The following is a 23,389-nucleotide window of genomic DNA, read 5'->3' as shown; positions in this document are numbered from 1 at the left end:
TGGTCACTTGCCTATGAGTCAATTCTGTGATCTTGAGCTGGAAGATGACCCCTTGTGGTTATTTCTTAGATTTTAGATCACTAGTCTTTTAGGCACCTGCCTGAGATAATCATTAGAATAGTTTTGGGGGTCACTGCTTCTTCCTGTTTTTGTATATGTTTCACTTTGTACACTAAAATCCTCTCATTTTCCCCAGGTTGATCTGAACTCAAAGTTGTTTGTTTGTTTGTTTTCAATGTTAAAATAGCCACTCGTCCCTGGTGCTTGTGCTATTTGATTTTACGGTAAATTTTACATATCTCTGTTAACTTCTGACATTTTTCTCTATCCAGTAAGGATACTTTGCTTCATCACAATTCTATGAGTGAACTAGATACAAGGGACTAGAATCTTTCTCTTCTGATTTGGTTCATAATATTCCTGGGACTTTTCACATTTTTTTTCTCCCAAGAGGTGATTGGTAGATCCTTTTTATTTTACTTTCTCCACCGATTCTTTGTGATCTGGTCAGTTTCCTTGTGTGACTTCTTGAAATATAATATCTCTGGGAGATGATGTCTTGGGCTCTGTTTAGCCCATTCACAATTTCAAGAAGTTCTATTTTTTCACCACTTGTTCCTTTCTGTCATTTCTTTTAATAGTACATTTTGTATTTCTTTTCTTTCATTTTTTCCCCCAGGGACGCTTGTGGTTCTTGTGTCTAGAAAGCGCTATTTAGCTCCATATTTATCTGAAGCTCTATTTGGAATTGTGGAATTCATCTTTTCTTTTGGATTTACTTTTTCTGTTTTTTTCTTTTATTTTTTAGAAAAAAATTTTCCATGGTTACATGATTCATGTCCCCTCTAGCCCCCCACCCCCTACCCCTGTAGCTGATGTGCATTTCCACTGGTTTCTCTCCATATTATTTATAATTGCACTAGGGTTTAGAGTCTACAACCCAAATCATGTCCACATCAACTCATGTTTTCAAGCAGTTGTTTTTCTTTTATGTTTCCACTCCTGTAGTTATTCCTCTGAATGTGAGTAGCATTCTTTTCCATAAATCCCCCAGAATTGTCCTGGATCATTGCATTGCTACTAGTATAGAAGTCCCAATCCATTTGATTCTACCACAGTGTATCAGTCTCTGTGTATAATAATAATAATATAATAAGCTCTTGATGAGCTAACATAATAAATATGACCATTCTACCCAAATTAATTTACTTATTTAGTGCTATACCTATCAAACTACCAAGAAACTTTTTTACTGGATTAGAAAAAAAACTATAGCAAAGTTTATTTGGAGGAAGAAAAGATCAAGAATATCAAGGGAAATAATGAAAAAAAAACATGAAGGAAGGTGGCCTAGATAGCAGTACCAAATATTAAACTATACTATAAAGCAGTGGTCATCAAGATAATATGGGAACTGGCTAAGAGACAAAAGGGGAGGATCAATAGAATAGACTTGGGGTAAGTGATGTCAGCAAGACAGTCTATGATAAACCCAAAGAGCCCAGCTTTTTGGACAAAAATCCACTATTTGACAAAAACTGCTGGGAAAATTGGAAAACAATATGGGAGAGATTAGGTTTAGATCAACTTCTCACATCCTACACAAACATAAATTCAGAATGGATGAATGACTCGAATATAAAGAAGGAAACTATAAGTAAATTAGGTGAATACAAAATAGTATTCTTGTCAGATCTCTGGGAAAGGAAAGACTTTAAAAATAAGCAAGAGTTAGAAAAAATTACAAAATGTAAAATAAATAATTTGATTACATTAAATTAAAAAGTTTTTGTACAAACAAAACCAATGCTACCAAAATCAGAAGTGAAACAACAAACTGGGAAAAAATCTTTATTACAAAAAACTCTGACAAAGGTCTAATTACTCAGATATACAAGGAGCTAAATCAATTGTACAAAAAAATCAAGCCATTCCCCAGTCAATAAATGGGCAAGGGACATGAATAGGCAATTTTCAGATAAAGAAATCAAAACTTTCAATAAGCACATGAGAAAGATTTCTAAATCTCTAATTAGAGAAATGCAAATCAAAACATCTCTGAGGTATCACCTCACACCTAGCAGATTGGATAAAATGAAAGAAGGGGAGAGTAATGAATGTTAAAGGGGATGTGGCAAAACTGGGACATTAATGCATTGCTGGCGGAATTGTGAACTGATCCAACCATTCTGGCTGGCAATTTGTAACTATGCCCAAAGAGCGCTAAAAGATTCCCTGCCTTTTGATCCAGCCATACCATTGCCGGGTTTTTACCCCAAAGAGATCATAGGGAAAAAGACATGTACAAAAATATTTATAGCCACACTCTTTGTGGTGGCAAAAAATTGAAAAATGAGGGGATGTCCTTCAATTGGGGAATGGCTGAACAAATTGTGGTATATGCTGGTGATGGAATACTATTGTGCTCAAAGGAATAATAAACTGAAGGAATTTCATGTGAACTGGAATGACCTCCAGGAACTGATACAGAGTGAATGGATTTACTTTTTCAAAGTCACCACTAATGGTGTTTGCTATTGGGTTTAATGTTGTCTTTTGCTCATTTGTACTGACAACCTCAGAATCTGCACTAGAATTTTGAGTTTGGTTAGGATTCTGTTCTCTTCCATTCTTTTGGATGTTCTGTGCAACCTCTGCTTTGTCCTGGATGCTGGTAGACTAAGCATTAACTTTACATTCCACTATAATGACCAGACCCAGGATTTCCTCTCATTCTCCTGGGGACTTAAGTTGGGTTTTGTCCTTCAACTCCTTTCCCATTTCCTCCTTGTGCAGTGCTGAATGTAGATGTGGTTCTGTCCACATTTTGTTGGTTGTGCTCCTATCAACCCTCCTCTAAGACCCTAGGGCTGTGTTGGTAAACATAAGGCACATGTACTGGAGTATGCCAGAGGGAGCTGCTCCCTTCTGTTATGAGAGGTAGGGCGATACTGGGCAGGGCCTAGTAGAGAATGGCCTGAGGTCCTCTGATGATGTAAGGACCTGAGCTGAGTGAAGATGGAAGCCTAGATGAACACCAGGTCTCACAAAGTATTTGAAGCTCAGCTAATTATCACCTCCCACCTAACAGTGCCCAGGACTAAGTGATCAAGTGAGAAGCTGTGAATTGAATCACATGGCATCTCTGACTACTTATCCTGGGTTTAGCTTGATGGATAAAGCTATATGAATAAGTGGATAATGCTGGTGACTGTGATTTGAATTTGTTAAGCAATCTCCTTCCTTCAGATCCAAGGATATAAAGTATGATCCTTAAGACAATAAAGAGGGGGCAGCTGGGTAGCTCAGTGGATTGAGAGTCAGGCCTAGAGACAGGAGGTCCTAGGTTCAAATCTGGCCTCAGACACTTCCCAGCTGTGTGACCCTGGTCAAGTCACTTGACCCCCATTGCCCACCCTTACCACTCTTCCACCTAGGAGCCAATACCCAGAAGTTAAGGGTTTAAAACAAAAGACAATAAAGAGATTCACCTAAGTAAGCTTTTAAGATTTAATTGTAACAAACTCTTAGGTAAAGGATCAGGGTTAAGGAAAGAGGTATAGAGGTATTGGGAAAAACTTTACTACTTTGATCAAGTTGTCAATCACAGGGCAATCAGATTGAGACTACCTGCTGGAGAGGTTTCCCCTCTCCATGGCACTTTGTCTAGGCCAGGCACCTTTGTCCTTAACCAGTTTAATTGAGTGATGATATTGATCTTCCTTGATAGTCAAATGATTAGTATACAGAATAGCTTTGTCCAGAAGTTGTGAGAACTTTTGGAATAGGATGCAGGTAATCTAAGCAAGTTTGGTTGGCCTACCCACCCAGTCACCTAGGTCCCCTTCTCAGGAATGAGAGAGAGGTTTTATCCAGTTACTCTCTTTTATAGTCCTGGTAGTAATTGCTTTTTGCCCTCTGGCTAATGGCATCTGGAATGGTTCTAAATTCTAAAACTGTTGGGTGTCACTCATCCTGTTCTCCATTTTGCATGGCAAAATCATATTATACTTCCCCCTCTCCACACACCTGAGGACATTTCTCACAAAACCTGCCCCTCTACCCAGCAGCCCAATGGGAATGCTTCCTCCCTCCCCTGTCTGGAGTAAGGCAGGGGCTCGCATGCAGCATGAGGGTTGCAGTTTGGGTACTTGGTGTCTAAGGTCTCTAAAAAGTTTGGCATCGCTGCTCTAGGTGATTTACTCTCAGGTGATACTCTGGTGCTAGTGCTCAAGCTTGCAAACAGGCTATCTGGGCATAATAAGTTTGGAAATGTAGGTTCGACCAGGTTGTTAAAGGGTACAAATGCTAAACAGAAGAGCTTATATTTTTTGATTTTGGTAATAGGGAACCAATGGAATTTATTGAAATAGGAAAGATCTTTGAAGTGGAGAAGAGTTTGGAGGACGAAGATACTGAATTTGGTTGCAGATATGTTGAGTTTGAGATGCCTGTGAGACATCCAGTTTGAAATGTCTGCAAGGCTTATAGAGGTGAAATATCAGGAGAGGAGGTTAAAGCTTGAGATAAGATTTGGGAGTCATTAGCATAGAGATAATAATTAAACCTAAGGGTACTAATAAGGTCATGAAATGAGATTGTAGAGAAAGAAGAGGATCCCAGAGAGCCTTGAGATGCTGCAGTTAGGAAGGTATCCTTTCTTACCTCCATGTTCTAGAACTTGGGCATGACCTTATATATAAATCCATCCTGATATCCACTAACAGGTTATTTCTTATCTTAGATTGTGAGCTCGAGGGTAGGGAATATTTTTTTTTTCTTTTCTTTGTAATCTCAACACAGCATAGGACCTGAAAAAATATATTATATATACATACATATATATATATATTATAATATAAATTATACTACATATATACACACATAGGTTAGCAAATACTTGATATTTATTGACTGTCTACCAATGTTTTTCCTACTTATTTTGTATATTATACATAAATATGTACGTATACACACTCAAATATACACACACTCATATATGTACATACTATTTTACCAAAAGGATGTATGTCCCTCGAAGGCTGATATTTTAAATTTTTTATCTTTGCCTCCCCATTGCCTAGCACAGTGCCTGACAGATAGTAGAAGCGTAATATGTTCATGCATATTGAATGAAAGGTTTATTTAAAGACATATATAGTATCATTGGAAAACTTTGCTGTGAAAATGTCTTTCTTTGTCTAAGGATAACAATTTAAGAATGTTAAAAGTGTAATACAGTTTCTCAAATGCAATCTAGCCCATTCTCTTCTTACTATTTATGTTTGGCCCCAATTTGCATTATATTTTTTTAAGTTATTTGCATTGCTGTACCAATCAAGTGACTCTCTGTCCTTCTGCATTTCAATATGGCAAGCTCAAAGACCTGAAAGGAATACACAACATTTTGCATTGTTACTTGTACTTGTGTTCTTCTCATCAGCTCATAGAGTTTTGGATGATATTTTAGTGTTCATCACTCAGTTTGGTCACATTAGAGAAGAGGGTTTTCCTCAATTCATTGAAATGATAAAAAAGCCCAATTTTAATAGTTATATGTAATAATTAACTGTTTAAAGTTATATAGTATCTCTATAATTATAGACATAGAAAACCAAGGATAATGAATTAACTAATGCATAGGAAGCTATAGAACGTCTGTTCCTTTGTCAACAATGTACAATGTTGAGATTTGACAGTTGTTATGCATTGTTTTTGATTCCTGTAGACAGCTATGTTGAACAACTTGGGCCCCGAGTAAGAAATTATTATTATTATTTAACTTGAATTATCCAGTTTGATTCTCTACACTGATTTTCTTCACTGAATGGCTGCAAAATCTTTCCTTCCTTTTGGTCTCAATGTAGGCAGAGGCAAAGCCATTTTATACACACACACACATCACACACACACACACAAACACACACACACACACACATATATATTCAGTGAATCTATTTAGACTTTCTCTTTGATATTTAAATTGTCTGCAGAACAATAGATTAGGGTATTTGTCTTGGGGTTTTTCATATGTTCAGAAGCTCTCATTTGAATGTTTGCAATACCAAACAGCAGTAGAGAATATTGGAAAGAGTAGAAACAGGTTTGATTTTAATGAGAAATTTCAGTGAAATGCTCACAGTTGACAGTTAATAAATGTGAGATTTCATTTTAAAAGGTTATGATGTGATACTTAAGATTTAAAAATACATAAAACTTTGTATGACATCTTTTATTAATACTTGAAATTGAATTAGGTAGATCCTACAGCACCACAAAAGGCTGAATTGACCAATGAGACTGGTGGGCTCCTGCTTCAAGGTTCATTTGATGAAGAGGAATCAGCTAAGTCATTTCAAGAAATTTTATCTCAGTGGAGAAATGGCAGTCAGGAAAACAAAGAGAAACAAGTTCATCAGGAGGCTGAAACCCAACCAGGTAGAGATTCATTTTCACAAAATTCTGGTGTTTGTACTTCTTGAGAAAGTACTGTTATTTTAATACAAAACAACAATAATAACTTTTTCACAGTGCTAGAGGTTTTGAAAAACTCTCCAAATACTATTGTTATTGGGCCATCAAATTAGTGAATTGTCTGAAGAAAAATCTGCTCTCTGTAGATTTGCACATGATTGTGATTTTGTTTGTCCCACTTCCCAAACATCTTTCCCTCATACGGACAAGTAGCACAATTTGTTAGTTAAGATATGAGAATATGTTAGGTGAGGAAATGGACACTTTTCTCTTATATCTCTTCTGAAGAACACAGAGCAGGAACCACCTGAATATTATGGAGAATGGGTGTGGGATATTAAATATACTAAAAGTGCATTGGTTTGGGTAGATTTCTATATACTTATTGTCTGTGATACTTTTTGTGTTTCTTTCAAATTCATATATTTATGTTTTATATTTGCATTTTTTCCTTTCCTATTGATGGTATAAATATTTAAAGAGTAGTGTATAGAGGAAAGAGAATAATTAATGTGTGACCACGGGCACATCATTTAATCTCTAAAACTTGGTTTCATCATCTATCAAATGGAGATGATAATACCCTCTATGTTTATCTCAGAGATTTTTTTGTGAGGATCAACTAAGATAATATATGTAAAGCACTTTATAAAAACCTTCAAATGCTCTTCTCTTAATATAGTCCATCTTGCCTCTCTGAGATGTTCTCTAATGACTAAGTGGCCAAGAACTTTTTAAATCATTGATCAAAGATGCATAACATCTAAAATTATGATTGTGACCCTATTGTTGTGAGGAAGATTAGATTAGTTATTGATTAAGTATTAAGGTTCTCCCAGGGCTAACCACAGTTTGTGCTAACCCCTAATGGAGTCCCTCTCCGATCCCAAGTCACCTCTTCCTGCTCCTTCATTCCATCTTGGAATTCCTAGCTCCAGCTCCTTCCTGCTAGATACACCTTAATACCTAATCAATAACTAATCTAATCTTCCTCACAATACTATTGACAATAAACATCTGGGATTCCATAAGTTTTGATGGCTAGACCTAATTTCTCAATATCTCTCTCTCTATCCTCCCTTCTCTCTCTGTCTCTGTCTCTGTTTCTCTCTCTCTCTCTCTCTCTCTCTCTCGCTCTCTCTCTCTCTCTCTCTCTCTCTCTCTCTCTCTCTCCTTCTCTCTCCTCTCTCCACAAACACATATATATGTAAAGCACTTAGCCCAATACCTGGCACATAGTAATTGCTTTATAAATCTTTAAAAATGTTAGCTTTTATATTATTAATGGTTAATTTTATTGTCAAAAATTATATTGAAAACTGTGTGTTGGATTCAAGTGAAAATATAAATTTTAAATTTCCTTTAATATTATCTTTCATTCAATAAAGTTGTCTTAAACATTTATTTACATGGGAAATATCATAAAGATAGAAATTCAGGCAGGTAGTTGTATCCTGCAAGTGTCATTGTCGAACACTTCTTCTCTCCATTTCCTATAATGTTAATGTTTTATGATTGATGGATCAATAGTACACATGTTTAATTTATAGTTCTCCTTCAGAGTAATCAGCTTGCTCAAAAAGGCAAGTATGGAAATTGTTATTTAGTTGCAATTTGAGAAATAAATGAAGAAAATAATGTGTGCATGCCAAACTTGTTGATTTTCTTTCTATCATTTTGCAAATCAAATTCATATTTAGATACTCAAAACTTTATGCATTCAGTAGAATATGAATCTTTTATTATTCCTTTAAAATTTATTTCTATTGATCACAATGACTGACAAGCCAAATGTATATTTTGAATTTGATGAGATGTAGTAATTAATAAATTAGCTTGGATTGATATGTAAACATTTGAATTATTTTCTATAGAGCAAATGGAAGCATCTGAGGCACAGACAAATCTTAAGATTTGGAGAGAACCACTTAAAATTGAATTTAAAGAAGACAGCTTAACTTATGTGGAAAGATTATGGCTTAAGAAGCATCGACGGTATTTACTGGATTTATACAATATTAATAAGCAATGAAAAGCTTTTAATATTCTATACTTGTACAAAGTACCTCCCTACAGCTAATTTATCTGTTCTCTTCATAATTGAATAAATAGTAATTTGAAGGCAATATTAAATCACTATGAATGAAACTCCTGTTTATTTCTGATGATAATTCTAATTCTATCTGTGAATATCCAAGCCATTGGTAGAAATAAAGTTTTTATATAGAAAAAAAGAGACAAATCTGACAGGAGAGGTCAGAAAATAATTTTTTTAAAAACAGTATGTAGTTTCATTCATTTGAATTGTCTATTTCAACCAAGAGTTTTTTGTTTTGTTTTGTTTTGACTAAATTTTATATCTCCTGTTTAAAACCTTAGACCCAACAAATATGATTTTTGAAATCATATTGAAAAAGATCTTTCATTTAACTCTGCACTGGATATTTAGTGCTAAAAGATAGAAACTTAAAAAAATTTCTGATGATAATATCCCTTAGAAATTTGATTAAACTTATCCATGTTTCTTTGTGTTTTATTGCATATCTTTGTAGCTTTAGCTATGGGTAGATGAGGCAAGCTTATCAGTTTGGCCAAAAGTTAGACCTAGAATCATGCTTGAAATGTTTCTGGTTCTGAGTATAGAGACAGAACTAGACGAGTCTATTCTTATATTAAATTTTTTTTTCCTAACTTATAAAGGATATCGGCTTTGGATATTTTAGCCACAGTAGTAAGACATCTTTAAGGTCAAGTGTACGATTTGTCAACTATAATTGAACACTTTCAGTGTTGTGGAGTTATAAACAGGCTTATAAAGCATATTATTGTATTTGTGAATTCTTCATAAATTTCAAAGATCTTCCTCCTGCTATTTGAATCCCTGAAATATCTGCCCATTGGATATTATGCCATCCTCTGGTGCTAGGAAGAATAATTGTAATAATAAATTCAAAAGCTTCAACTTCATACATGTTTTATATGATTGTTCAAATGATTTATCTCAAAAATATAGGTGATTTGTCATGTGAATTATCAGACAATAGAAAACAAAGGAAACTTGGAATTTGAAATTCTATGTCTTTATTCTAGCTGTGTCATTTTATAGCCCTAGAACACTTAGATTGTCTTAAGAGGAGTCACCTGAAATAATCCCAAACTTTCAGTTTTAATATTGTTATCTAAAATCTGTATTTTTTTCTTGTTTCCAAAAACTAACAATTAAATTGAATTTTGCTTTTTAGGGTTCATTTAGCTCAGATTAAAAGTAATAATACCTAGGTAAAAGCTAACATTTCAGTCATTATGTAACAATTGTTAGATTTTTTAAATAGATGAAAAAGCTATCTTTTGGTCATAGATTCTTCCCGTACTGTGACGAACTGCCTCAAAAATGGGTTTCACTGTTCAAAATGTTAGATAATGGTGAAAATGTAAGAATGTTGAGATCTTTTTAGAACTTACTTTTACCATTAGAGAAATAGTCCAAAGCAAGCTCAGAATCTATTGACAAATTCTTCTCCTGCTTTAGTTGTTATCTATCTACATGTATGTTTTTACATTTTATATACCAATATTAAGACCAGTGATTAAGTAATAAGGTCCAAGTTTTTTTTCTCTTCCCTTACAGATATTGCATGTCATCACTTTTCAGAGACAGAAACTTCTAATCCATCATTAGTGTTGAGTGGATTTTAGTTTATGGTGCAAATTTTATTTGTAGTATGAGATTTTAGTTATAATATTAACCACAATATCACAGAGAAAAAAACCTCAGAGGCCCTCTAAAATAATCTATACATCCCTGAGAAATCCCCCTTACAAATCCCTTTTTCAAAAGAGGTACTGTAGTAGTTTTTGTTTTATATTTTAAAATCAATTGTTGAGGTAAAATTTATTAAAGAATTCCATTCCATTCTTAGTTCTAATCTTCTCCTACTTCTACCCATCACTCTTTGTTGGGATGGAAGAGTGGTCAAAGAGAATATACCACAAGTTTAGACTCTACCCATCATTAATCCTTCATATTCTTGAAGACAACTATCATGCAATCTCCTCTTTTTCAAGCGAAACATCTCACAATCATTCAGTGATTCTTCATCTTGTTTTTCCTCTTTTAGATGAAATCTGTATTCCTAATGTCCTCCCTAAAATGCGATCTAAAACTATACCTAGCACTCTGGGTCTGGAAGGGTTCCACTGTGGTCAGGGAAGTGCACAAGGGGTTTGTGACCTCCCTCTTGGAGGACTCTAGGGCTCTTGAAGCTGCTGAACACTAAATAAGGATTTTGGACTTCCATGCTGCTCCACTGATTCATATTCAGCTTGTAACCTATTAGGGTCAGTCACTGCTGATAACTTTAAAAGCAGCCCCATTTTATAGTCAGTCTTCCTGCTGACTTGGACTTCTTCCTATTGTAGGAATGGCAGTAGTGAAAGAGAGATTATAGGTTATCAATTACAGGACACAAATCACAGGAGAATAAGTCTATTCTTTGCTACCGATTGGCATCTTGATTTGGGAAGAACTATTTAGCATTTGGATGCTAAAGTCTATAGATTTGTTCAAATGAAGGAGTTGGAGTAAATGAACCATAAAGTTCCTTTTGACCAAAAATTACATGATTGTGAGCAAACCTATATATTATTCTTATCATGGAAACTCCAAACAAGTTGCAAATGTTTATGATTTTTCAATAGATCTAGGGGCTGTTTAAGAAATTCTCATTGGTCTAAGCTTGTCTAAGCATTCATTATATATTTTAGTGGCATGGTACAATGAGTGGAAGTACCTGGAGAACTGACACAGTGGCTCTATTTCTGTAATTGTAATTCAGCCAGTTTCTCAACAGGGCATATCTGTAAAGAAATTAGTGATTTTTTTAATATTGAGATTGTTATTTAGTGCAGAGGAATATTGCGAACTTTCCAGTTTTGTCAGTAAGCTTAGTTCAGTTTGTTTGTTTCTTTTTTTTCTTGAATGTTTCTGATGTCAACTTGGTGAACTTTGCTATTCTAATAAGATGTAGTCTATTCACTTTGTTAGAAATGTATTGTGAAATGAGTACTGCTTACAGGAAAGTTTTCTTTCTCAGCATCTTTTCATATTTTCATTACTCCTTTGTTCCATAGGAACTTACTCCATTCTGCAAAGAGCATTTCACAAGAGAAGGAAATAAGTCCATCTCTACCTATTAGTGAGACATCTTCTCCTTTAATACCTTCTACTGAAGAGATGGAACTAAGTGAAAAACATAACATTGAAGATTCTCCTTTAATAGCTTCTACTGAAGAGATGGAACTAAGTGAAAAACATAACATTAAAGGTACATTGAACTTGGAGAGTATATTGATAAAATATGATTTTAATTTTAACACATTAAATCTCCTTTAGAGACTGTTTTAGATATAATACCCTTGATTACTTGATTACTTGGCCATTTGGCTGGTCAGAGATGACCAGATCCCTCATACATATTTTCTATTTCTTATTCTTTTTTTAAGGTCCTTAGTCCTCTACAAGGTGAAAAGAAAACATGCTTGCATTAATTAAAGTTCATTTTCTAAAACTAAGAATGAGGGATAGGGACTGGACCTATGATTTCTCTGCCCTAGAGAACTTTCAAGTGAGGAAACTTCTACTAATACAGGTTGGCATCTTCTCTGTAACTCATTGTCTTATCTGAGTTGACTGGAGTACCGATGTCAAACTAGGATAGAAATGGGGACCACTAACCCATATCTGAGGATCCCTGCAGGCAGGCTGCATATTTACTTTATTTTAAAGTGTAATATCCTCATTTTATTTTACTAAATATTTTCCAAATTATATTTAAATCCAATTTGAGTCACAACTGGCCAATGGCAGCATGATTGACATCTCTGGTCTAGTGCAGTAATGGGTTAAATAACTTGAAGATTCATACAACCAGTCTGACACACAGAGAGAGAACCTGAAGCCATGTCTTCCTGATTTCAAGGCCAGCCTGGTTTTTGCTAGATCAACACTTCTCCTCTTTTTAAAATTACAAACTTAAAATTATTCAACTTCTCTTGTGGGTTTTTGTAAAAAGAAAAAAATGATTTTGCATTAATTCAATATTTTGCTAATTTGCTTAAAATTTTTATTTAACTTGTGGAAACTGACGGCTCTTATACCTACCTTCATATGAATGCAAAGGAGAGCCCCATATGTATGCTGATGGTAATACTATTTTGAAGAGGGTAAATCAATAGGTAAGAAATGTTCTTTGATGAGTAATCCTTTCTTCTTGGTTTACATCCTAGATGAACAGATAAAAGAAAAGGATCTGACTCCTTGCTTACCAGAACAACATGAATTAGAGAAACCTGCGTTAGCTGTAAAGATAGAGGAACTGGATGATGTAAGTGTTTTGTGAAGAATGACATTGTTTATCTCTAAAAAGTAATACATAATAAAATCCAGAAACTCATTTTCAAGACTTATAAGCTAGAAGACATGAAGAAGGAAAGGTAGAACTGATGGAATTGAATATATTTGTAGAAACCCAACTCAGACATTTTCAAAGAGTAGAAGGACAATTTTGCTAACTGGACTGGGGTTTAACTTTGCAGGAATTTGAAGGTTGATATGCAAATAGCTGACTTAGTATTTAGGATATATGTAGAAAGGCAAATTCTGATTATAGATTAATTTTATCCTATATTAGAATTTGCAATTATTTCTGATAGCATAATATGGATCCTCCCCCATGTTACATAAGAGATTTGCTCTTGAAAATTTTTATATGCTTTTTTCAAAAAAGGAAATATTTAAAAAATATGGTATGCTACCTATATTCAATGAGAGTATTTGTCCTGCCTTGAAATTTTGTATGAACAGTTTATGCTGCATAGCCTTCAGTATAGTGGACAAAATACACTCTAACTACTTTATGTATATTTAATGGTTTTATCCACCTCTCTCTGTTCTTTGATGATAGCCAATTTTGAAAGCCATTGTAAGACATATGATCCATATAGATCTTCTACCAGTTTTCTTTGTCTCATTTTGTACTTTGATTTCTATTGAATGGAATAGATTTATTGATATTGTATTGTGGGAAGCCAGAATAGTCAGATTTTAAGAAAATCAAATCCCTGTTTGATTCATGCAGAATTCACAATATATCTTACAACTCTTAAAATGCAAAACTCCTGTGCTCTGTATTGGGATGAAAATGTACCTGGATACACTCCATATTAATTGGTTTGTGTATGGTAGATATACTGAATTATAGTAATATTTCAAATTCTATTTTTGATAAGAATTATGAAGAGGAACCTGGAGAATCAGAGAGTTCTGTGCCTTACAAAGTTGAATTAGCTAACACCGATTGTCAACAAAGGTAAGAGGTCATTGATAAGATAGATTTATTTTGACATTTTTATATACTCTTCCTCAAGTACACCATTCATACCATAGAACAGTCAAAACTGGCTGCCTTGATGACTTCGTCTGTCAGACCATCAGGTAGCATTACATGCATCTCAGTCTTCATCTCATTACATTCAAGGAATAAAACATATCACATTATTTATTCTCTGGGACCAAGATCAGTTCTAGATTCTGCTTTGTATCGCTTGATCTTATTTTCATGTTCTATTTTCTGATCTATTTTCTAATCTAATTTCATGTTCCAAGTTTCTGGCTGGGTTTCTCAGAATTCCTTGTATTAATTGTTCCTTTGGCGTGCTAATATTTCATTGTATTCCCATATCATTCTTTGATATGGGAATATTTTCCAATTGGTAGACTCCTACTTTTTACCTGTTTTTTATTTGATAATATAGTTTTTCGTTGCTTATGGAAGGAAATGCTTTAAACGTGTAATTATCTCTTCATTTGGCAAATGCATGCTAACTAAGTTTTTCAACTTTGCACAATATTTTCATTTTCATTTTCAAATTGTCATGAGACATACCTGATTTATCATCATCATCATTATCAACATCTAACTTTTACATAGTTCTTTAAGGTTTATGAAGTACTTTACATAATATTTTTTCATTTGATCCTCATAAAATTCTAGGATACAAGTACTATTATTATCTTTAGAGAGGAGAAAATGTAGACTGAGAAATTAAATCACCTGCACAGTATTCCATGGGTATTGAGTGTGTGAAGTATGATTTAAACTTAGCTTTTCCTTAAGTCAAATTGAGTGACATCTTCCCTATGCCACTTACACAGCATGGATTGGATTAATTTTCTGCAGAAAGAGGAGAGAACACCTATGCTGACTTCCTGGAAATTGTGTTCTCTAAAGGTTTAGTCTGATTATTATAAACTATTAATAGTGCGTCTATCCCTATATACATCTAATACTGTTTTAATCATGTAGATGGTATAATTTCATAATTTTTAGGTTCAGTGGCATATTATCATGCTATGTAAAGGAGAATTTATAGTCATGTCTTCCTGACTCTATAGCAGGTCTATCCTACAGCCATCTGCCTACCTTGTCAACAAGGAGGAATCAATGGTCAGTACCCACATCAGCATGGTTAAAATGGCAGGACCCTCAAAACTTGATTGAATTGTTAACATTTTGTTTGGTTTGACAAACTGATTATCTTAGTGGAATTCATTCTTTTTTCCCCCTTAATGATGAACTCATAGAATGAGTGAGTAAAATAAAATCTAAGGGCACAGAATTTAATTTTGGTTCTTGTATCTGTAGTATCTTACATAAGAAATATCAAACTTAAATAGAAATTGAGACCACTAAACCATCTCTTTGGGCTGCATATTGACTTAATCACATATTAATGTTATCCAAGTTCTGTTGTATATTTTAAAATATTTCCCAAAACATTTAAATTTGATTCAAGCAAATTTATGAGTGTTATGGATCCTCAGACCAGCCCATTGGCTGTATATTCAACATCTGTGCCTTACATCATGTCTGGCACACAGTAGATGCCTGATGCATATTTGTTGGGTAAATGGTTAGGGAATTAAATGATAAAACATCCACAGTTTCCCCATTGCTTAGTGGTAAAACTAGGTAGTATTAGAAATCTCCTTTTTTCTAAAGAAAATCAAGAAATTTAAAAAAATATATAAAATGAGTTTCTACACCAATTTTATTTATCAACATAATAATGTAAATATTATAACTGTGTGAAAAATTACATAATTTGTGATACTAAAATGAACATATCTAGCTGTGTTCATTGGTAATGATATACCCACTTATGTGTACTGATGTAGGTATAAGCTGTATATATTTTTCTTACAAGGTCTAATTCATAAGTGATTAACAATTCAGTGTTCTTTTCTTAATTGCGGGAATGAGAATAGGAAGGAGATAAAAATATTCTAATTAAAAGTGTTCCAGTTTTATGGGTGAAACAAAACTTAAGTGAACTTAACCATAAAATAAAAGAGAATGATTTGCTTTCTATATTTTAAGGTAATTGAGATTCTTCTGTGTTTATTTTGTCAAATTAAGTGTTTAAATTTTCCTTGATGATGAATTATTTTTTCCACATTCTTTTACTTGCTTTCCAACTGAAGTTGGGGAATTGATGAATATCAGAAGAATAATTTTCAGTTTGGAAAAGGCATACCCTTTTCACTGGCAAAGGCCTCTCACGCATTTCAACGGCTTGAAAATTTGACAAGGGATAAAGACCTGCTTTTTCACTGCAGCAGCATCATCTCTTCATCCCTCGAAGAGAATTTGAAAGGTGTGATTAAAAAAAATATAAATTACAATATAAGTTAATCTAATATTAATTCCTGTGTGTAAAAATTATAATGAGTTCTTTTTGAAATAAATTGTTTCTATTATGATTCTAATCAATTAATTAAAAAAATATAATTCCTTGCACTGGATTTTTTAAAATAAAAACTAGATACAAAGAAAGAAAAAGATAGATAGAAGACGAAGTCTAGTGGAATTAAGCCATGGCTGTGGAGTCAGAGGACCTGGGTTCAAATCAACCTCTAAGACTACCTACATGCAGTGGGAAAAGTAACAACTGCTGTATGTCACAGTTTCCTCATTTGTAAAATGAGAAGGTTGAACAAGAGTGCCTCTGAGATAAAAGTATCAAAAGAAGTTAAAAACTATGAAATCTTCTAGCCAAAAAAAAAACATTTTAATTTATTTCCATTAACTTGTATAATATTTACCAGTGGGAGACAAAGCTACCAAAAGAGATCTCCTCTCAAAGATATTATTTTCTCTTCCCACATTATTTTCTGAGCCATTCATTAGTAGAGCTTTTAGATAGCAGAACATGAATCTGATGCCAAGCCAGGGGAGTGAGCACCCCATCTCCATTGGAACTTAATCGCTGTAATGACACCTTTTCTTTCCCCCTAAACTCTATCCAGGTCAGATACGAGGGTTATAGTCAGAGAAAAAGGTCTATCTCTGTGATTTAAGTTATTATTACCAATTTTCCTATCCTCTGATAATATGTCTTATCTCTGGTATAGCTTTGATTCTTAGTCATGAAAGGTTGTACTTTAGAACTGGTCCCCATCTTCTTCTTTTTAGGGTTGACTCTCCCCACTCCCTTAGTTACTAATACATCCTGTGAGTTTCAATACTGCTTAACTGGATTGGGCTTTAGTTTATTCAATTGTAAAGCAGGGCAATTCAACTGAAAAGAATCCTGAGGTCTCTCTAAGATCTAAAGTTCTAGAATATTATTTTAAAGAAAATGTTATAAGGCTCATTTTTCCTTTAGAAGATGGCAGAGAATGTATGTTACTTAAAATCACTAGAGGGAATGAAGAGAATTCTTTCAGTAAGTAGAAAACAGAGGGAATGTATCAAAAGTTGTAGAAGCCTTCTGAATCTTACCATTGTCCCCAGATGTACCCTCAAAGTCTTACACTGGCCTCATGGCAATCTTGGTCTCGGGTACTTTGCAAGCCTTAGGACCTGGTGAAGGAAATGATCCTCATCTCTGGATTAGAATTGATCTGTTACTCTTCTTAAATTTGGCCATACTTATATGACTCTAGAAGTCCTTACCTTACTTTTGGTGATGTTAGATAATTAATTTCCATGATCTAGTAGTTCTCAAAAGCAAACAGAACCTATATGGGAAGGAATCAGAGAATTTTTGTGCTACCTCTATGTATGTGTGTATATTTATAGCATACATATCCTGTGAAACTAATTTTAGCCAAGGAGCCTGGGATTCATTGCCCATGACAACCTCAGGATTTAGATCTTAGATAAAGACTCGGTCAAGTCAGGTCTGTCACAAAGATGAGAGATTCAATTTGTTCTACTTGTTCTCGTAGGGTAGAATTAGAGATAGTGAGTGAAAAGTGCAAAGTGGAAAATCTGAGTCTTCCCGTCAGGAAAAAAAAATTTTCCCAAAAATGTGCTGCTCCTGGTGGTAGTGGATTCCTCTTGTCCTCTACTGAGTGTGTCATCAAGAGGATCCTTTGGGAACAAGGGGCCATTTCTTCATCCTGTGATGATCTTTCTAACTCTGAGGGTTGATGGCTCTCAAATCACCATATGAGCTTTTAAAATCTGGTTATCCTCAGCAAAGTGTCTCGTCGAAAGGTATTTATTATTGATAACATGGACACTTGGGCATCCCTTTCCCCCTTTGACATTTAAATTTTGGCTTAATTTGAAAAGATCTTGAAGTTATTTAATGTTTAGATCTAAATACTCTGTATCTTTGATAAACTATCTGGAACCTGTTAGCACAATAATCAGTCCTTTGGGCTGTGTGTCCAACATTGCAGTGCTGAGCCTAGGACGCTAGGACCTTCACTGTTTACAGGCTCCTTAGTGACTTCTTAGTTGTGACTTTTTTAATGGAAATATGAAAATGGACAATTAGCTGGCTGCTCTTACTGATACTAGAGAAATTTTATCACTTCATTGAAAAGAAAAAGAAAAAAGAGAACATTAAGAAGAATTTTCTTTTTCAGAAAACTGAAAACAATTGCAGTGGTAAATCTGGGAGCTGCTGATTTTGTGTTCACCTCCCCAAGTTAGGTTACTGAAGGGAGGTTTGCCCCAGCTGCATGTTTTATCTTTCCCTCAGTCTTTCCTCTTTTGTGGTCTGCCTGTTGGCCACTCTTCATCAATGGGCCATTTAGAGAAGAATGAAACTTAAATTGCTTCAAATTTTCTTCTCATTAATAGTGCCCTTGTAAAGTCTGAGTAGGGAAGAAAATTCTTTAGCTGAAATTCAGATTGACTTTTCCATGTCTAAGATATTAAAATGGAAAAAAAGCATCTGAGAAATCATCTAGGGCAGTGATAGTGAATCTTTTAGAGCCTGAGTGCCCAAACTGAACCCTCAAACACATATGAGCCACCCCCTTGGCTCATATAGGGGAAGAAGGAAGTGCTCCCATTGGGCTGCTGGTCAGAGGGGTGGGTGATGTGAAAAATGTCCTCAGGCATGATAGAAAGGGGGAAGGGAGCCCTCCAGCACACATGCCAATAGTTTGCCAATAAGGATCTAGGGCATACCTTTCATTTTGGAGATAAAGAAGTGTGTACAGAGAAGTTATGCCTTCCCCAATGTTATTCAACTAGTTGATGGCAGAACTTGGACTCCTGATTTCCCAACCCCACTCTTTGTGCATTTTACCTATTACATTAACAATATAATTATCATGTGTCTACACACATCTCAAATGTGGAATAGGTGTCTGAAAACTGTAGAAAATAATTTAACAACAACAACTCTTAAATACAGTTTGATAAAAATCACTATAGTTTGTTTACTTAAATTTAGATGATCTCTTTAACTTTTAAAGGATACGAACATATCATCTATTTTTTTTATATAGTTTCAACACCAAGAAGTTCAACTCCAGATTTTTCTAAAATAACAGAAAGAATGGCAGCTGTTTCCAGTGAAAAACATGTAACCAAAAAGAAAAGCTTTTTATTGGAAAACAGAAAACCTGATGAGAAAATCTATGCTTCACATCAAAGGGCCCTTTACCACTCTAACTTGGATTTAGGAGATTCCTATGGTGAAAGATCGACCTACAATTGCAAAGTTTCCCTGCAAGGGAAGAGTTTTCAAGAGAATAATAATTCACAAAGACCTAGGTCTACAAAGCCATCAAAGGTAAAGCAATAAGTTATTTAATGATTTAAAATTGTTCTCTCTATCTAATTATACTCTGTAATTTGACCAGTGAATTTCACATTGATAGGATTAATATTTATTATAGAGAGACAGCATTTTGATGAAATAGTAGCTTGGTAACTAACTCATCTGGGAGTGAATGATAAAGAATTAAAAATCAGATCCTGTTACTGTGAATAACCATCAGAGCAAAAAAGTCTCTATCAGAAAACGATAAGTGATACATTGTGATAGTGTTTTATACATTCTGAATGATGAAGTTCACTACTGTGAATAATAATTCAGTACAAGAAGTCCTTTATCTGCCTGTTATTTAATGTTACTTGCTATAAGAAAATACATATATATTTGCGTATATAGAGGTTTTTACAGTATCTGAACCTGTGGCTTATACAGTTCTTAGAAGGAACACAAATGCATTGTCTAACCACAGTAAAATAAAAATGAGTAGTTCAAGGAAGTAAATGAAAAAATACAAGTTCTTCTGGAGCAGAGATGATAACTGAGTAAGCAAGTCATTCTAGAAGAAAAAAATAAGGTAAAAAGTATTGATTATCCTCCATTAACATGTACATTCTAAAAATTTGCTCCATCTGGTTTACACGTTGGCAGAGTTAATCACTAAGTATCAACGAATAAAACATTTAAAAAGTGTTGTTATTGTGTTTGACAACTTTGAGTAACAGCAATTTATTTTTAAATTACTTCTCTTTTATTATTTTTATATCATTTCTTAATATATCCTTTCCCACCTTTTCCAGCTAGAGAGTTATTCTTTATGCCAAAGTAAAAAAAACAATGAGAATAAGTTGAGCAAAACTAACCACTTCAATCACATGCAACATTATATCAGACATACAACATTATACGGGGCCTAAAACCCATGAGGATGCATCAAAATGGTACATTGGATAAAGCGATGGGCTCAGAAGATCAGATTTCAAATCTATGTAACCCTTTCTGTGTGATCTAACCTGTCTGCCTCAGTTTCCTGAACTGTAAAATGTAGATAAAAACAACATAAACCACAAAGGAGTTATGAAGGATCAAATGAAATAAAATTTCTAAAAAGTCTTAGCATGTTGTCTAGCAGGAGCTATGGAAATGCTTATTCCTCCCTCTCCATTACCTCCTACCAGTGCAAAGAAGAGAGAAAAGTGAATTCTTCATATCTTTTTTTGGGGCCCAAACTTGGGCATTACAGTTATGTGATGATAAATTTATTTATTGTTTTGTTTTATCATTTTCCATTTCTTATCATTGTGTATATATTTTTTGGTTCTACTTATTTCATTTTGCATTGGTTTGTATAAATCTTCCCATTCTTCTCCATATTCTTCCTATTCATTTGTTACAGCAGGGGTGCTTAACCTATGCTACAGTTTAATATCTTAAAAGTCTTTTGGTATTATTTTAGGAAAAAAAAGACACATTTTTATTGATTCATTCTAAATGCACAGAAGTTACAAATAACAGAATCTGATGAATACTTGCTGAATGAATTAATTTAGGGAATTTGTTATCCACGGTTTAGCAGAAAGAATATTGGATTTGGCATCAAAGGGCCTGAGTTCTAAACTCTGCTTCATCACTTGTTTCTTGAGTGATCTTGGGGAAATCAGTTGACCTCTTTGAACCTCATTTTCTTCATCTGTAAAATGAGGAAATTGTACCAATTACTTTTAGAGTCCCTTTTGGTTTAAGATTTTATTATTACTAGATACTATAAGAGAACCAGAAGTATAATTAATGTTTCCTGCATTAATACACTAGCAATATAGCTGAGGAGACAATATGAAATATTAGTAAATAATATATTAGTAATAGGACATTTGATATTTTCATTATTTTTTGTTTCCCTTTTCTGCTCGTTTGATGCTTCTAAACAAACCTCCATCCTTCAATTCAAAAAGACAAAATCATCCCAAGTACTACTTTCACAGAACTTATTTTGTATGATGAGGTTACCCTGGGTACAAATAAGTGAAGGCAGTATTGGTACAAAATGAATTGAAAGGAGTGTGAGGGCTTACTGCCAATTGGGCACAATCGAAAGGAAGTGTATCTTGATCTGATCCTCAAAGATGAACTTGGAATTCTAGGACATCAGCATGAGGCGCCAAGAGCATTTTAGACACAGGTGAAAGATTGTGCTGGATATAGGGGTGGGAGCTTCTAATGCATGAGAAAAGGAGTATTATGTAAAAAAATAAACTGGATCCAGAGCAAGCAGGGCTTCCAGTCCCCATCACTCACTCTCTCCAGGTTTATCATCCCATATCCTGAAAAGCAGAATGGACAAACAGAAATTGGTGTTTCTGTGGTATAAGAAGGAATATTAGATCACAAACAAAATGTTAAAATTTCAAATAACTATTTTTAAAAAGAAATCAAAGCAATGATCTGAAATACAGACCCAGTAGTGATTATCTGAGTATTTTCAGACTACCTGAAAACATTTAAAAAAACCAAGTACCATTTTTCAAGAAATTATAAATGAAGTTTTTCTAGCATTATTTAAATCTAAAGGTCAAAGTGAAAATGGAAAAAAATCCACCAAACTATCTGCAAAAGGAAACCCCAAAACATACAGCTCCAGGAAACAGCCAGAGTCCAGAACTCAAGTGAATTTTAAGAGAAAGAATAGCCTTTGTAATCTTTTTTTAAAAATTAAAATTTATTTTAATAATGTTTTATTTTTCTATGTCATATAAAATATTTTAAAATTCATTTTTTAAATTTTGAGTTTCAAATTATCTCTCTTTTTCTGACTCTTTCTCCCTACCCTCCCCCCTCCCCGAGATGGTAAGCAAAATGATGAAGGTTTTACAAATGTAATCATGTAAAACATTTTCCCCTATTAATCATTTTATATAATTGATATCAAATGAAAAGAATAAGAAAGAATAAGAAATATAGTATTCTTTAGTCTGCATTTAGGTTCCATCAGTTCTTTCTTGGAAGGTGGATAGCATTTTTCATCATAAATCTCTGGGATTGTCTTGGATCACTGGATTGCTGAAAATAACAGTCATTCACAGTTTTTCATCAAGAAATATTGCTGTCACTGTGTATAATGTTCTTTTGGTTTTCATTATTCACTTTGCATCAATTCACTTAAGTCATTCCAGATTTTTCTGAAATCATCCTGCTTATCATTTTCTATATTACAATAATATTCCGTAACTATCACATGCCACAACTTTTTAATCCATTCCCCAGTTGATGGACATTTCCTTAATTTCCAATTCTGTGCTACCACAAGAGCTTCAATAAATATTTTTGTACAGATAGGTTCTTTCCCCCCTTTTTTTTAACTCTTTGGGATACAGACCTATTAGTGGTATCGCCGAGTCAAAGTGTAAGCAGTTTGAGTCCTCTGAGCTTATTTTCAAATTTCTCTTAAGAATAGTTCGGTCTGATTGCAACTCTGTGTATGAGTGTTACATTTTCCCACATCCTCTTACACATTTATCCTTTTTCTTTTCTTTCATATCAGTCAATCTGATAGGTATACTCTGAGGTACGGTTGCCTTAATTTGCATTTCTCTAATCATGAGTGATTTAAGGCATTTTAAAAAATAATAATAACAAATAGACATAATTAAGTAGGCAAACAATTTTCTGCTTAAAGGAGCACCACAATGAAATTATATAAATTATATATACACATATTATCATACATATTACATATATGCACTTATTCCTAATGACATAACATATAATAATTAAAGGGAAATATGAAATTAAAAGTAGAAGTAGAAAACTATAATTGTTGATCTTTGTTGGCATAGAA

At 34.0% G+C, this 23,389-nt stretch overlaps 1 protein-coding gene across 1 annotated transcript in view; it reads left to right on the top strand.

Moving 5' to 3' along the window:
- ZBBX (zinc finger B-box domain containing) overlaps positions 1-23,389 on the top strand; it is a 127,254-nt gene that overhangs the window by 66,910 nt on the left and 36,955 nt on the right. Inside the window, exons 8-14 of the mRNA XM_044669540.1 lie at positions 6,258-6,465; positions 8,349-8,469; positions 11,605-11,739; positions 12,758-12,857; positions 13,762-13,841; positions 16,016-16,188; positions 19,286-19,572. Coding sequence (XP_044525475.1) covers positions 6,258-6,465; positions 8,349-8,469; positions 11,605-11,739; positions 12,758-12,857; positions 13,762-13,841; positions 16,016-16,188; positions 19,286-19,572 — 1,104 coding nt within the window. The remainder of the gene's footprint in view (positions 1-6,257; positions 6,466-8,348; positions 8,470-11,604; positions 11,740-12,757; positions 12,858-13,761; positions 13,842-16,015; positions 16,189-19,285; positions 19,573-23,389) is intronic.

This window comes from Gracilinanus agilis, chromosome 3 (genome assembly GCF_016433145.1).
Source record: "Gracilinanus agilis isolate LMUSP501 chromosome 3, AgileGrace, whole genome shotgun sequence".
Lineage (NCBI taxonomy): Eukaryota > Metazoa > Chordata > Mammalia > Didelphimorphia > Didelphidae > Gracilinanus > Gracilinanus agilis.
This window is presented reverse-complemented; position numbering and strand designations above follow the sequence as displayed.